The sequence below is a fragment of the Notechis scutatus genome, chromosome 3, assembly GCF_049901735.1.
Source record: "Notechis scutatus isolate UNSWTSFEM ecotype Mainland chromosome 3, rNotScu1.2, whole genome shotgun sequence".
Classification (NCBI taxonomy): domain Eukaryota; kingdom Metazoa; phylum Chordata; class Lepidosauria; order Squamata; family Elapidae; genus Notechis; species Notechis scutatus.
Window position 1 is genome coordinate 124,138,629 of NC_142011.1, and position 14,452 is coordinate 124,153,080.

General features: G+C 39.5%; 1 protein-coding gene across 1 annotated transcript; it reads right to left on the reverse strand.

The window, feature by feature from the left end:
• Positions 1 to 226: 226 nt before the first annotated feature.
• On the reverse strand, positions 227 to 9,094 carry CMBL (carboxymethylenebutenolidase homolog). The gene is made up of 6 exons (XM_087961135.1): positions 8,946 to 9,094; positions 5,591 to 5,805; positions 4,660 to 4,767; positions 2,318 to 2,460; positions 1,389 to 1,480; positions 227 to 433 (listed from the first exon to the last, which is right to left on the reverse strand). Exons 2-6 carry the CDS (start codon positions 5,803 to 5,805, stop codon positions 254 to 256), a joined length of 738 nt encoding a protein of 245 aa, XP_087817261.1. The 5' UTR covers positions 8,946 to 9,094; the 3' UTR covers positions 227 to 253.
• Between the last annotated feature and the right edge of the window lie 5,358 nt (positions 9,095 to 14,452).

Below are 14,452 nucleotides of genomic sequence, written 5' to 3' on the forward strand. Positions count from 1 at the left end.
AAAAGAAGTTTACATGTGAGAACAAAGAACCATATTTCCAATCTTAACCTGATTCTGGTAGGTATGTGATCTAGAGGAGGAGTTTGTTCCAAGCAGCAACTGGGACATTATTGCTGTAGACATTTGCTTATAGCAGAGAAAATTATGCATTTAAATCGTCACAGCTTACATCTTGGTGTTAAAGATACATTTAACATTACTCTTTTTCTCTAATGAAAACTCACTCTCATATTTTGATTGAGTACACCAATTACTAAATATATTTACACAGCCAAGCCAACATATCCTTCCTCGCTTCCTCAATGTAAGGTTTATCTTGAGGATTAGTATCTTCTTTCTTGCGGTGTACAAAGCCGTGTGTCTGCCCAGGATATATTTTCACTTCAAAATCAACTTTGCATTGCTGTTCCAACTTCTTTGTTAGCTGAGTAATCTGTAACAGAAAACTCCCTTTTATTATGGTATGAAATTATTTTTATCTTATGTCAAATCCAGAGTCCCCTTATCTTCTCTCAGCTCATTGGGAGTTGAGACATTTATGTACTCAGCCTATATACTTCTTGTGATATCCGTGTCTTTACAGGTACAGTAATTAAACAGAAATTTATTGCAATTCAGTATCCTGGGACTCAAATTCTATAGTACCATTTTTGGATGAATTATACATTTTGATGATTAACATGGGTTTGCATGATCACACAAAGAGGGTGCAGCTGAAGAGCTAAGATGGTGGCCAGATTCCTAGAAGCCAACTATTCTGGTAAAGTATGCCAATATAGTTGCATGATTATTTTGTGATATGCCCAATTAAACTTGGCCAATTCAAGTTTTGTCCTATATGAAGATTTAGAATTCTGTATCTTAAAAATATGAAAAATCTTGTGATTCATAATGTTATTTTAAGGTTTGCACTAGGAGTGCAAGGCTGGCTTAATTAGCCTTCTAACATTAATGCCAATCATTATTATTATTATTATTATTATTATTATTATTATTATTATTATTATTATTATTTCTGAATTCACAAAGCAACATTTCTCTATTATGAAGCAGATTCTCACAGGGTTAGCCTCTGAGTCCTAAGACAGTCTAAATCTTTTATATAAAAATATTTCTTTCCAGACCCCTTGCTGAGGAGTGACTCTTTTAAAAAGGGGGGAAATTGCTGGAATATATATACAATAATGTTAAGTTTAGGCATGTTTTGTGTCAGGTATCTGAAAGAATCATCCATTGCATCCATCCAGAATAGCCAGAATTCCATAAAGGGGAAAATTACAAATCTATTCCCACTGATACAATTGATTCCCACTGATACAGGTGAATCACATCTCACATTGTACATGTGAGATGTGATTCTAAATTCACTATCCAGAACAATATCTTACCTGGTCAAGAGGAATGTACTCATCCTTCTCTGCAACAATGAAAAATGTGGGATTTTTCAGGTTGAAATTGTCCTCCATTAAATTGACAACTCCTAAAATATATTTGACCAAAAGCTATATTAAAACCAAATATATTAGTACAAATTGGCATCACAAACCCCTCTGTTGTATCATACAAACAATTCAAATTCAGAGATATTACCCCCAAACTCCCTATTTATAGTATTTGTTTCACTTAATCTTCTATAGATAAATATAGACTTGAAAAGTAAGTTGTCTATATGAAGAGCCCTATAATACAATACCAAGAATTGTCCATTAGTCCAGGCCAGCATTTATGTCCCTTTCAGAGTAAAAAGCAGTACAAGAAAGGATTCATGATTGATATTCAATCACTGCTTGCCTTCGAGTGTGAACACTGACTCTGCCAATAATTTTGCAAGATCCAAAATTCCTAGTATGGAAATTTTTACATTCCCTAATATATCTTTCTGGGAAACATATCCCAATCATGGTGGTATTCTACCGGTTCGGCCCGGTTCGGCCAAACCGGTAGCTCTGAGGATCATCTGTGAGCGAACTGGTTTACTCTGACGATCAGCTGCTGGACCCGTCCACCCACCCATCCCAGCTCTATTCTTACTTTATTTCCTGGTTTTAAAGCTCAGCTGCTTTGCACGGCACAGTGGATTGCCGCGCATCAGCTGTTGAACATACAGGGAGAGTGCAGGATTGCAGGAGAAGGTCAGTAGCAAACCCTCTGCGTGAGCAGACAGTATGGCCACCAAGCCACACCCACAGAACCAGTGGTAAAAAAAAATGTGATCCCAACACTGATCCCAATCTATTTATGTTACCAATTTTTCTATTCTCTCTCATTCCCTTGAAAAATAATAAACTGCACAGTTTCCATTGCATTAAACACATACCATAGATGGACACGCCTACAGAAAATATAAAATAGTTCAACATCAAATGATGTACAGCAGATCCACCCCAACAGAAGCCAATGACGCCTATCCTCGCCACATTACATTCTTCCTTCAAATATTTCAAGACTACACCGATTTCACTAAGGGACAAAAAAGTACGTCAGCAAAGAAATCAACCAGAAAAATAGTAATCTCAAGAGGAGGAAAATATGTAAAAGCATACACAGATGGACCCAGGATAACCATTTCATGAATGGAAAGGGCTCCTTGTATTCACAAACCACCAGGATCTAGTAGTGGAGGTTCCCTACAAGATAAAGCTGGCTGAAAGGCACTCGTTAAAAGTTCCCCCTTCCCAAATCACATAGAACGAGTTCTTAGATGGCTTCAAAAAGGAGCAAGAAGTACAAAGCTTTTACACACTTTTGCTCTAGCATCAAATTTTGCTAAGTGCTGTTCTAGATTCATGTAATGAAATGAGGTGAATGGACAGCTAAGGCTTCATAGACCTGGAATGAATTTTGGAAACCTACATAGCAATTGGTGGCAAAGCTGTCAGGCATATTGTCTGGCCAATGAAAATGAAGAACTTATAGTGTATCAGCCTAAAGAATTAGCATAATACAAGACAATATTATGGTTGGCTTCACAGTTAGCCAGATATTTACACTGGATTTAACATTTTTAATCTACCTATCGAGATCTTCCCATCATGGATAGGCAGATGTTGTTGTTTGATGGTACTGATGTAAGGCCTTCCAAGCACAATTGCCTTTTGCAGTTAACTGATGGAGATTTTACCAATGCTGATGATAGTTAAGTGGTACTCCAGATGTTTTAGGATTTTTACCAAATATACCCATTAATATTGGTACTATCTTTGCTTTCTCTTGCCACAGTTATTTTACTTCTAGTTTCAGATCTTTATATTTTGTGGTTTTCTTCAGTTCTTTCTCTCCATTGATGGATTGATAGAAACATTTCTGATATAACTGAAATTGGACATTCTGTTTATAATGTACAGTTTGAGCTTCATTTCTGATTTTCTTGACTACGGCTGTTATTTGCTGCTTTATTATTTCCCAATGGTCTCTTGAACTTTCTTGTCTTGAGTGACATTTGTTGTGAAGGTATTCTTTGATCTTCTTGTTCTTCAGCTTCTTTTCTTTCATCTGTTTTAGCCTGCTTACATCTGATCTTAGCACATTGATCTTATTTTCCAACCTGTTTTTTTATTTTACTGTTTACATTTTTTATTGTTTGTTGATTTTGCAGTCAGATCTTCAGTTATATTTGTAGTTGTGCTATACATCAATGGTTTGTTTCTTGCAGTGAGTTGGTTCTTATATTTGAAATTCCATTATTGGCAGCCTTTAATACATGTGCCAGCTGTTTCTTTGGAACAAGCTTTAATATAAGCAATCTTTTGCAATTGACTACTGGGAATTGTTTTGGCATTATTACATCATCTATCTATCTATCTATCTATAAATCTATCTATCTATCTATCCATCCATCCATCCATCTATCCATCCATCCATCCATTATCTATCCATCCATCTGGTGAGATGAGATGGATTGGGCTGTGAGGTGAGTTAGGCTGGGAACATGATTGGCCTCAAATCACCCAGCCAGCTTTCATGCCTAAGGGAGGCTTAGAACTCATAGTCTCCTGCTTTCTAGACCAGCTGCTTAACCATTTCTACTATTTTTCAGAACATTTTGCATTGTACAGGATATATTAAAATCAGCAGGATCTGAAGAGGGTTTGTTTCTGGCAGTGAGTTGGTTCTTGTGTGTGTGTGTGCTTTGATAAAAAATTTTATTCATTTTGTCAGCTATCTCCCCTATAAAGTGACTAATTGGTTTCAATAATGGGATATGATCTATTATTTAGAATCAAGTGAGGTCAGCCACTTCCCCTTCCCCTATATGTCTCACACTGAATGACAACTGAATAGTTGCAATCAGCAAAAGAGTTAGCTTGTGTGTGTGTGTATGTGTGTATGTATGTATACACACACACACATCCTGTTTCCCTGAAAATAAGATATATCCCAAAAATAAGCCCTAGCATGTTTTTTAATGCATGTACCTAATAGAAGTCCTACTCCCAAATAAGCCCTACTTAAGAGCCTGCACAATCCATCAGGAAGGGCCATTCCATCAGGTTGCTAGCAGTGCCACAGCTGTGAGGTGAGGCGGGGGGTGGAGGTACACCATGCATCCACACTGGCTTACATTAGGGCCCCCGCAGCAAGGCCATCTATGGGTATATATATATATAGTGTGTGTGTGTACAGAAGAAAAAGTAAATACCTTTCAAGATAAAATCTTACCTGTCTATATTTTTGGGGTCTCGTGTTTTTAGCCACTCATTTAATTGAGATATATCATTAGATGGTTTCCAAGGTTCTCCTCCCTTAAAAAAGTCTGGACAAATTGTACTGCACAAAAAATAAGTACAAAATAATTCATTAAAACCTTATTTAATTGCCACCTATAAGACAGATAATTCCCTCCCTTTTACAAAAAAAATCATTGAGAGAAAGAAACAATAACATGTCTTAAACAATGAGAGTTGTTAAAATGGATGATTAGCAAATTGATTAATTAATAACCCCATATTCACAGCATGCTTTCATGATAAAAGCAAAAATATATTATTGTCATTAGGTTAAAACATATGATTTGTGTAGTGGTATGAATTCTGTATGAATGCTGATGCATGGCTATAAATTGCATAACTAATGTATGTCAGCAGCTTTCTTGGTTTCACTATAGTGCATACAAAGAAAAAAATTCCCATATGGAAAATCATCCCAAAGGTCTTCTAGAGGAACAAGATAACCAACAGATCAAATGACAGGGTGGATCTATGTAGCTTCTAAACGCAAATGTGAATTCATATCCTATATAAGTTGTCATGCATAATAATAGTTCTCCTTTGCTTCTAAGTATTAGCTTTCTGAATTGATAACTGATAATCAATCAATCAAGTTATTGGCCATTTCCAAATAGATTTTATTTTATTAATCTAACAATCACCAGGTAAATCAGCTCCAGTTAAATTAATATAGAAATCATTTTTATCATGATGTATTTCATTTGCTGTGCTATGATTCTACATATCTATTCCATTACATATAAATAAGCTTGGACATACAAACCACATATAAATGAATAAATTAGAAGGCACCTTGAATTAAGAATGACACTACTTAAAGGAGAGAAGATTATGACGGAGAAAAAATAAAATCCATTTCTTACATGTATCCATTGGAAGAAACCAAATCAGCAATATATCTAAGATTTGGGAGTTGCCATCCAAATATGTCATGAATCACAACTACAGCTGCATTGGTATGAAAAGAGGGCTTTTTCACATAGGCCTTAATATGCTCAATTGACACTTCACATCCAAGAGGTTGATAATCAAACACATCTCCAAGGTCACATGGACAAAATTTAGGCTTCTCTGCCATCTGTAAATGTAATGGAACACATCTGTGAGACAATTCTTTAGCATGTTTGTAGATGACAGGGTGCATGCATATACTCTGTAACTTACATATTTTAAAATGGAATTACATATAAGCCTTGTAACTGTCCATTACAATAATTTATCAATAATTTTAAAGCTACAGTAATGTATTTAGGATTAGACATCCAAACCAAACATTCAGAACCTGATTTACGTTTCAATTGGGTCTTACTATCATCTTAGAGTCACATGTGGTTATGGTAATACAAGATATATGTTGAGTGCCTTAATGAGAAAGAGACAGATCAAGGTTTATTGTTTCTGGATATTGTGTGAAGAAAATTAAGAAAAAGATGCCACAATCAGGATAGGCATTAAGAAAAAAAAAAAAGCTTTATATGTTAGAAATGCAGATAGAAGTAAGCTGGATTTTGTGAAGGCTTATGTTCTTTGACTAAACTATATGTAGGAAAGACAGAAAGAGAGATGGTCACCTCTGTACAACTTAAAACAAAACTGCTGCTTTCTATAAGAAACTCTTGGCAGAGCAAGTAAGAACAAGATGAAGACTTTTATATACCTAGAAGTCCACTTTTGGCTCTCAACTTGCCAGGCATGTCAGACTCATGAAGGTTCTGCAGTGGAAGATCTTAAGCCAGTGGTGGGATTCAGCCGGTTCTGACCAGTTCAGGCGAACTGGTAGCGATAATTCTGGCGGGCCCCACCTACCCCTCCCCGCCCAATCACTTCTCATCTCATTGCTCACCTGGCATAGCTGCTTCTGCTCTCGGTATGGCTCCCTGGCTTGCTGCAACCACACGGTCTCTGAGGGCTAGCCAACTTGCCTGCCTTCAGCTGCATCCCACGCAACACTCTCCATGTGGCCCAGCTAAGCTGCCCTGATCTGCCTAGGTGCTAGCAGCAAGGCCCGAATCCCAGCCTAGCTGCCTCCTAAATTGCCCTGTGGTCCCTGAGGCCCAGTGCGCTTCCCTGCCTTCCCTATTCCCTTCCAAGTGGCATGCAGCCTCACCGTGCTTCCCTGCCTTCCACACGGCCTTCCTGGCAGTCCCTGTGGCCAGGCATGCTTCCCTGCCTTCCCTACTCCCTTCCACATGGCACGTGGCCCTGGTATGTTTGCTTATCTTCTTTGCGGGGAAGGAAAGCAGCTGAGCTGCTGCTGTCTTTCATTGGGGCGCGTGGGAGATGGAAGTCCTCCAGCTGTCTCTTCTCTTCCCCATTCTCTTCTTCTCTTTGTGGGCAGAAGAGTTTTCTCCGGCCACCCCATCCCCCAGATGCCCTTGCTTTCCGCAAATTCCTCAAGCATTTCTTTGCCAATCTGATTTCCAGCTCCGCTGCATTTCTTGCCATCGTGTGCAGGGAGACAAAAGTTTGTGTGGGGCTAAAAAAAAAATAGTTCAATCTATTCCAACTTCTCATGAAAGAAAAAGATCATGCGAAGTTGGAATTGATTGAGTGAAAAATTTTTAGCCTCACACAAACTTTTGTTTCCCTGCACCTGATGGCAACAAGGAGAAACATGATGGAGATGGAAATCAGGTAGGCAAAGAAATGCTTGGGGAATTTGGGGAAGCGAGGGCATCTGGGCAGTGGTGGGTAGAGAAAACTCCATGGTGCAGGGCTGCAATGGTGAAATGGGCAACAGAGTGGCTTTTTCCTCGCTCCTCATCTTTCCCTCACACCGACCTCTATATTGCATTTCCTGCCCCAGAATGTCAAGAGGCCCAGAGCGCATCGCGAAATTTGGCTTCTTGGCACTCTTGGGCAGGAAAGTACCAGTGGGGAGAAGTCACCCCACTGAGCCCAAAGATGAGCTCCGTGGCACCTAAGATGGGGCCAGGTCATGACTGAGGCTGGCCTTGGATGAGCAGGTCTCTCTCTCCACTGGCTGAATTTCACGATGTGCTCCAGGACCTTCTGTGACGAGATGGCATGTGGGCAAGCCTCACCTGCCACCTGTCGGCCCTGCTCGCTGCCTTACCCACAGAGCAGCAGCAGCGGCCACAGCGGCCGCAGCGGCATATCCAGCCATGGCGAAGGCGGTGGCAGTGGCCTTCATCTTCAAAGGAGGGGGCAGTGGGGGGGCAAGCAGGGCCTTTGAACAGAGTGTCCCCTGCAGGGCATGGCTGGCCATGTTTTTTTTGGGGGGGGGGTGAAAGTTGCTGGAAAGTGGGGCAGTTGGGGTACGTGCGGTGGAAAGGCTCTCCTGGGGCTTCGGTGGTGTCTGCCCTGCTGCTCACCAGGGCTAGGCCCTTCCCTCTGCAGGCTGCTTCCTTCAAGTGCCCAAGAATTGGTCCCGGAGATGTGGTCTGCTCGAAGCCCCTGCAGGATTTTAGCCCCCCAATCCTGCAAGACGAAAGAGCCAGTTTCGTTTGAGGGTGCACCTGCTTTTGCCTCCCCCCGCAGGTTCTATGGACAGCAAGGCTTACCACAAACTAACAGATCAAGAATGAAAATGATTCCCCAAAAAGATAAAGGACTACACTTTGCTAGTTATTCTTTGCTTCCAAGCAAAAAGACATCCTCTTTATCCAAGGTATTTATAGCTGTTGTTAATATATCTCTGTCACAATAAGAATCCTTATATGGTTATCCACATTACAATATCAAGGGAACATCAGACACCTTGATTTAGATCCCCCTTAAGAAATAGTCCCCGGGACCATTTCTTAAGCATTCTATTTACCTCATGTATCCTTTACTCACATTCTACATCTTACCGCATTCAGCAGCTGTCTTTTATTCATCTGTGCAAAACATTCTATAAATGAAGCTCTAATATGCTTCCAACGCACAATCAACTTTCTCTCTCCCTTCCATACATTTGGTTATGACTTCCTGAAGAGCAAACCTGGTCTGCACAGTCCCTGCCTAGCAGAAATCCTTATTCTACTTCCCGAATTTGCTTATTGTTACCTCTCATACTTTTTGTTCAGAACTCTGCCAAATACCTTCCTGAGTATCCTTAAGAAAGTTATTTCCCTGTAGTTTTTTTTTTTCAGGTCTTTTTGTTATCTTTTCTTCAATATGGCAGAATAAGGAAAGCATTAGCATTTCAGCTACCGATTTAACTTTTCTCCAGAAAACAATATGATTATAGAACAGATCTGATCTCAATGATACCTGGAATGTTGAAGCCAATTTCAGAGGGCTGGAAACTGTTTCTTTAAGGCAGTCTGCTTGCTGCTGTGTTATGCTGCAGCTTCTTTCACGTTGCTACTGAAAAGGCAGCAAAAAGATTTGCTTATTACAAAAGAGCTCAAAGGTTGACTGTAACTCCACCCCAGAGTGGGGAGGATTTCAAAAATAACTCCTCCGTGACTGACCTCCAGGCTATCATTCATCACATGCTTTACATGTTTTATGTCCTTTTGAATCACTGGGTTCTTTATTCCTCAGTCCAGCTTTGGGAGAGAAACCACAATTTTGGAGTGTAAAACTTTTGAGTATTCTGAAAAAGCATTTTGATCATGTCTGAAGACATGGCTGAGGCCTTTGGGGAGTTGCTGGGAGGAAATAAGGTTATTATAGTTCAACTCATGTAGCCCTTGCATTCAAGGGATGGTTGCTGTGTTCCGTTTTGTATGGCATGCCACAGATTACGTTACTATTAACGAAGTTTATTCAGAAATCTATAGTTTCCCTACTATTGTGCATGCTAATCTTTGAATAAAAAAATAAAATAATACAGTGGCTTGTCACAACTATGTTCTATATTTTGATGTTGCTACATTTTTAAATAATGGTGCAGTGTTATTTAAATTGTCTGCTGGAGGTATGGGGGGAGGGATCTGTTTGTGCCCAGGTGTTTGCCTGGCTTGTGGTGTGGATATTTTTTTGTTTGTGAGTGCAGGCTTCCAAATAATTGACAGTCTGGTGGACTCATCTCTTCTATTCATGCTTTCAGGTCTTTTTTCAATCTCTATGGCTTCTCTGATAATTCTGTGGCTGGGGTTTTCTATAGTGGCTAGGGTTTTGGTGCCACTGAAGTTGATGCTATGACCTGTGGCTTTCATGTGTTGGACTAGTGAGGAAGTGTGTTCCAGCCTTTTTACTGCATTTTTGTGTTCATTCAGGTGGGTACTTATTCTTCTATTGGTCTGTCCAATGTATGTGGCCGGGCATGATGCACAGGGGACTTCATATATGCCTTGGTTTTCCAGGTCCATTTTATCTTTGGGGTTTCTTAGGATGGCTGCTATTTTTCTGTCTGTTTTGAAGCAGTCTTAATATATATATAAATGAACCATATATATATATATATATATATATATATATATATATATATATATATATATATATATATATATATATATATATATATATATATATATATATATATATATATATATATGTGGATCTTTGGTTATTCGGGTTTTCTCCGCGTAAGATTCAAAGTATCTAGGCAACGCCGGGCGAGGTCCCACTCGCCATCTTCAGGCTGGTGCTTTCGGCTTAGTGCCAGTGCAAGCAGTGTGTGACCGGAGCTGCCATCTCTCTATATACAAGTGGTGGGGATGGTGTGCTGGGCTTGTTGGCTGTGCTGCAGCCTCTTGATTGGTTGATGGAGTTGATGTTGGTATAATGGGCTGTGTAATGGCCTTTTGTTGTAGAGATATCCTGGATCTTGTGCTGTCATCTCCTGGGTCGTTAGCCTCTTGTGTTTTAACGGCTTGGGTAATGGGTTGTGTGATGGGCTTGTGAGTTCTTTTGTTGTGGTATCCTGGGTCTTGCGTTGTAATCTCCTGGGTCGTTTGTGTTTTGATCTCTTTTGATTAGCCTCCTGTGTAGTAACAGCTTGGGTAATGGGTTGTGTGATGACCTTGTGAGATTTATTGCTGTGGTATCCTTGGTCTTGTGCTGTGATATCCTGGGTCAATTGCGGTGCTATCATTGAGTTAGGAACTGGGTTTCATCTGAGTTGCCGGTGGCTGGGATGTAGATTTTGGGGTTTAATTGGCTTGAGGTATCAGGGTTGGGTCTGTTTGTGCGTTCAGGTGTTTGCATGGCTTGTGGTGTAGGAGATTTTTGGTTGGAGATTTTTTTGTTTGTGAGTGCAGGTCATAGCATCAACTTCAATGGCACCAAAACCCTGGCCACTATGGAAAACCCTAGCCACAGAGTCATCAGAGAAGCCATAGAGATTGAAAAAGACCAGAAAGCATGAACAGAAGAGATGATTCCACCAGGCTGTCAATCATTTGAAAGCCTGCACTCACAAACAAAAAATCTCCACACCACAAGCCAGGCAAACACCTGGGCACAAACAGATCCCCCTGATACCTCCAGCTCAAACACACCCCAACCAGGCACCCAGATGAAACCCAGCTTCCTAACTAATGATAGCCGTCCATTTACCCGAAGCCAAGCTGCACTAAAGGCCTCCATTAAAGTAACACAATGCTGCCAGCCAATCAAGATACAAAAAGAGCCAAAAAACAGACAGAAGATATCAGAGACACCCATCAAGCAGAACACAGCAAACTCCGAGACCAATAAACACAGACCAAGACTCTCAACCAATCAGGATGAAGAAAAACCATTCTGGCACAGCAATAGGCTGCCCCAAATTTAAATCTGAAACCACTGTAAAAGTCTGACCCACAGACGGACACAATACAGAAGCCTGATGATGGCAGATGAGATTCTGCTGAAACATTGCTACAACTAAATACCCGAACCAAGCCGAACACCATACATACATACATACATACATACATACATACATACATACATACATACATACATATATATATATATATATATATATATATATATATATATATATATATATATGAATATTGCTTTGAACTTTGCAGCTTCAATGCCTGGGCTCAGTTCCATCTGGCAAAGAATCTTTGTGCTGTTTTCCAATGCTGGCCTAGAGCTCACAATTTGTGCCTTCACAACTTGGAAACTAGGTCATGATAATATCTGTTCTAGTGGGTTGTCCTTGGTAGCAAAATATTAATATGGAGATGGTTCATTTTGAAAGGATGCATTATTGGAAACAAATCCTTTTACAAGGTACCTCCAAATGAAAAGAAGTGGGCAGCCACTCCAAAGAAGCCTTATTCAATTCCATCCTAAGTAGGAATTTAATCTTCCGAAAGCAACATTTGCTAGAAGACACATTTGAGATGTCTAATATACAGTATCTTTTGTATAGAAGCGGCTTTATAAAAACTGGCTAAATAAAATTAGAGGGATTTAGTTATAGTGTATTATTTTCCATGAAGGAATGAAAAGAGAATGAATAAGAGTTATATGAAGGAATGAAAGCTTAATAAGTAAGTAACTATAATTATACCATACGCATTATTTTTATAACGATTATCTCTGCCTTTTCAGTAAATTCTGAGGCGGATCTCTTTCTCTTTCCCTTCTGGAAGGGAACTGCAGCATTTTTGTTTAGGCATTAAAATATTTTTTTTAAAAAAAAAAAAAATGAGTTTAACACAATTTTTTATGAAGTGTCATAGATTTTAGCAAAAATGACATGATCCATCAAATGAATCTATAATACAAAAACTAGATAAACCTATTTCTTTTAGCATGCTACATTTTTACAAACATACACATTTAGTGTATTTTAGTTTATTGAATTTCCAACCAAGTTTTGAAAATGAGTTATCTCTTTTAGATAATTCATAAAATAAGCCATCTTCTAAATATGGTTAAAAATGTAAAAATCGGTTTGGATCTTTCTTCCATGTTTGGAAAAGTCGACCGGGAGCGGGGTCCAAGAGGAGGGTTTTCTCTGTTGTTGCTCCTGCCTCTGGAACGTCTTGCCCCCCCAATGTGAGGTTAGCCCCAATCCTCCTATCTTTTCATAAGGGCCTAAAGACATGGCTGTGCCAGTTGGCTTGGGGCTCCAGTGGATCAGTGCAATGGAGGTGGTTGATTGAGCAATAACAGATCCCAGCTCCCTCCCACTCCACCCCAGTCCTCCCCATGTGTCTTTGGTTGTAAGGTTTGATTTTTAACATTTTATGTTTTAATCAAGATAAGCCACCCAGATTGTTGTGGTGGTGGTTTTTTTAAAATTAAGCACCACAAAACCTTATATCTGTAAAATGTATATCAGTTTGGCCATCCTTGAATATGGTACTCCCAAACCCAGTACCTGGAGACTGCGTGAGCCTGGGTGAGGGAGAACAGGCTTGATCAAATGGCAAAATCAAATTGTTTGTTTGACCTCTTGGTTCCATCTTTAGTCTTTGATTTGGCTGCATTTCCCCATACAAGGAAGAGTTTAACCCTCCTAGTCAAAGCGTTCAATTTTTATTTGTGTTTGCTTTCATCCTCAACATAGAGAGAAACAACTAGCTCAAGCTATTTTCAAAAGCTCCTGTAGGCCAGACAAGGAATAATGGATGGAAACTGAACAAGGAGAGATTTAACCTGGAAATAAGGAGAAACTTTTTGACAGTGAGAACAATCAACCAATGGAACAGCTTGCCCTCGGAAGTTGTGGGAGCGCCATCACTTGAGACTTTCAAGAAGAGATTGGACTGCCATTTGTCAGAAATGGTGTAGGGTCTCCCGCTTGGGCGGGGGTTGGACTAGATGACCTACAGGGTCCCTTCCAACTCTGATTATCTGTATCTGTAACTATTTTCCCCTTCTTTTTTTTCTTTTTTTACAAAAATCAACCCATTTTTAAAAATTAGTTTTGAGCTCCAACATACAGAAAACACTTTTGCTCAATGTATATCTACTGTAGATGCTATAAATACAGTAACTGGTTTCTCCTTTGTACAGTATACTTTGAATGGCTGTGGAAAGGAGGAAATGTGGATCAATGATGGGGTCACAAATCAAAGTATCTCTCTACACTGCAAATCTGTTTTCTCTTTTTTATTCCAATCCCAAAAAGAAACTCTTGATTGGTATATATTATATAAAGGGCATGTTTTCAAGACTTCTTTTTCTTTGTAACCAGTCATCTTTGCTTTCAATGTTGCAAACTATCACAGTTATCATCCTCTGTGGTTTCTTCTTTTAGATCAGGATTGAGAACAGGGCTCTGTACTTTTTCTATTCGGTCATTCCTCCATTCTGCAACGGAGTTCACGTCCACATAAAAGCACTGTAATATTAGTGGATTTTAGCATAAAAGAGAAGTCTATCCACTCAGGGGTGGGATCCTACCGGCATAACAACCGGTTTGGTGTGGAAATGAATAATTAATAAGTAAGATCCTTGGGCTAAACAGGGTGGCACAAAATTGTTCACCTTACTTTGCAGGAATAATTACATTACTAGACACATATTGGAAAAAATATAGTCGGAATATAAACTAAGAATGAATAAATGCTAGAAGAGGAAATTATGCATGGTTGCACTAACAATTTTACTCCGATAAGGTAAGAACTTGCCATTTTCATAAAGGTTTAGATTAACAGAATTGGAAGGGACCTTGTAGGTCATCTAGTCCAACCCCCCACCCAAGCAGGAGACCTTATACCCTAAAGGTGTTATGAGATAATTAGCTTTAAGCAGAGGATTGCAAACTGAGTGGTTTGTCACAGAATCATTCATTCTTCTTCAGGATGTGTTGATCTGAATATGTGAGAATATTCCAAAATTTTATATTTAGCCCAGACTGGCGCTATTGGTATCTTACT

What these genes read in the sequence shown, in the direction of transcription:
- CMBL (XM_087961135.1), bottom strand. Translation starts at nt 5,805, where the DNA reads ATGGCAGAGAAGCCTAAATTTTGTCCATGTGACCTTGGAGATGTGTTT. An exon ending in GTTTCTTCCAATGGATACAT is followed by an intron (nt 4,768 to 5,590) that starts GTAAGAAATGGA and finishes TTTTTTGTGCAG; the next exon opens with TACAATTTGTCCAGACTTTT. An exon ending in GACCCCAAAAATATAGACAG is followed by an intron (nt 2,461 to 4,659) that starts GTAAGATTTTAT and finishes TTTGTCCCTTAG; the next exon opens with TGAAATCGGTGTAGTCTTGA.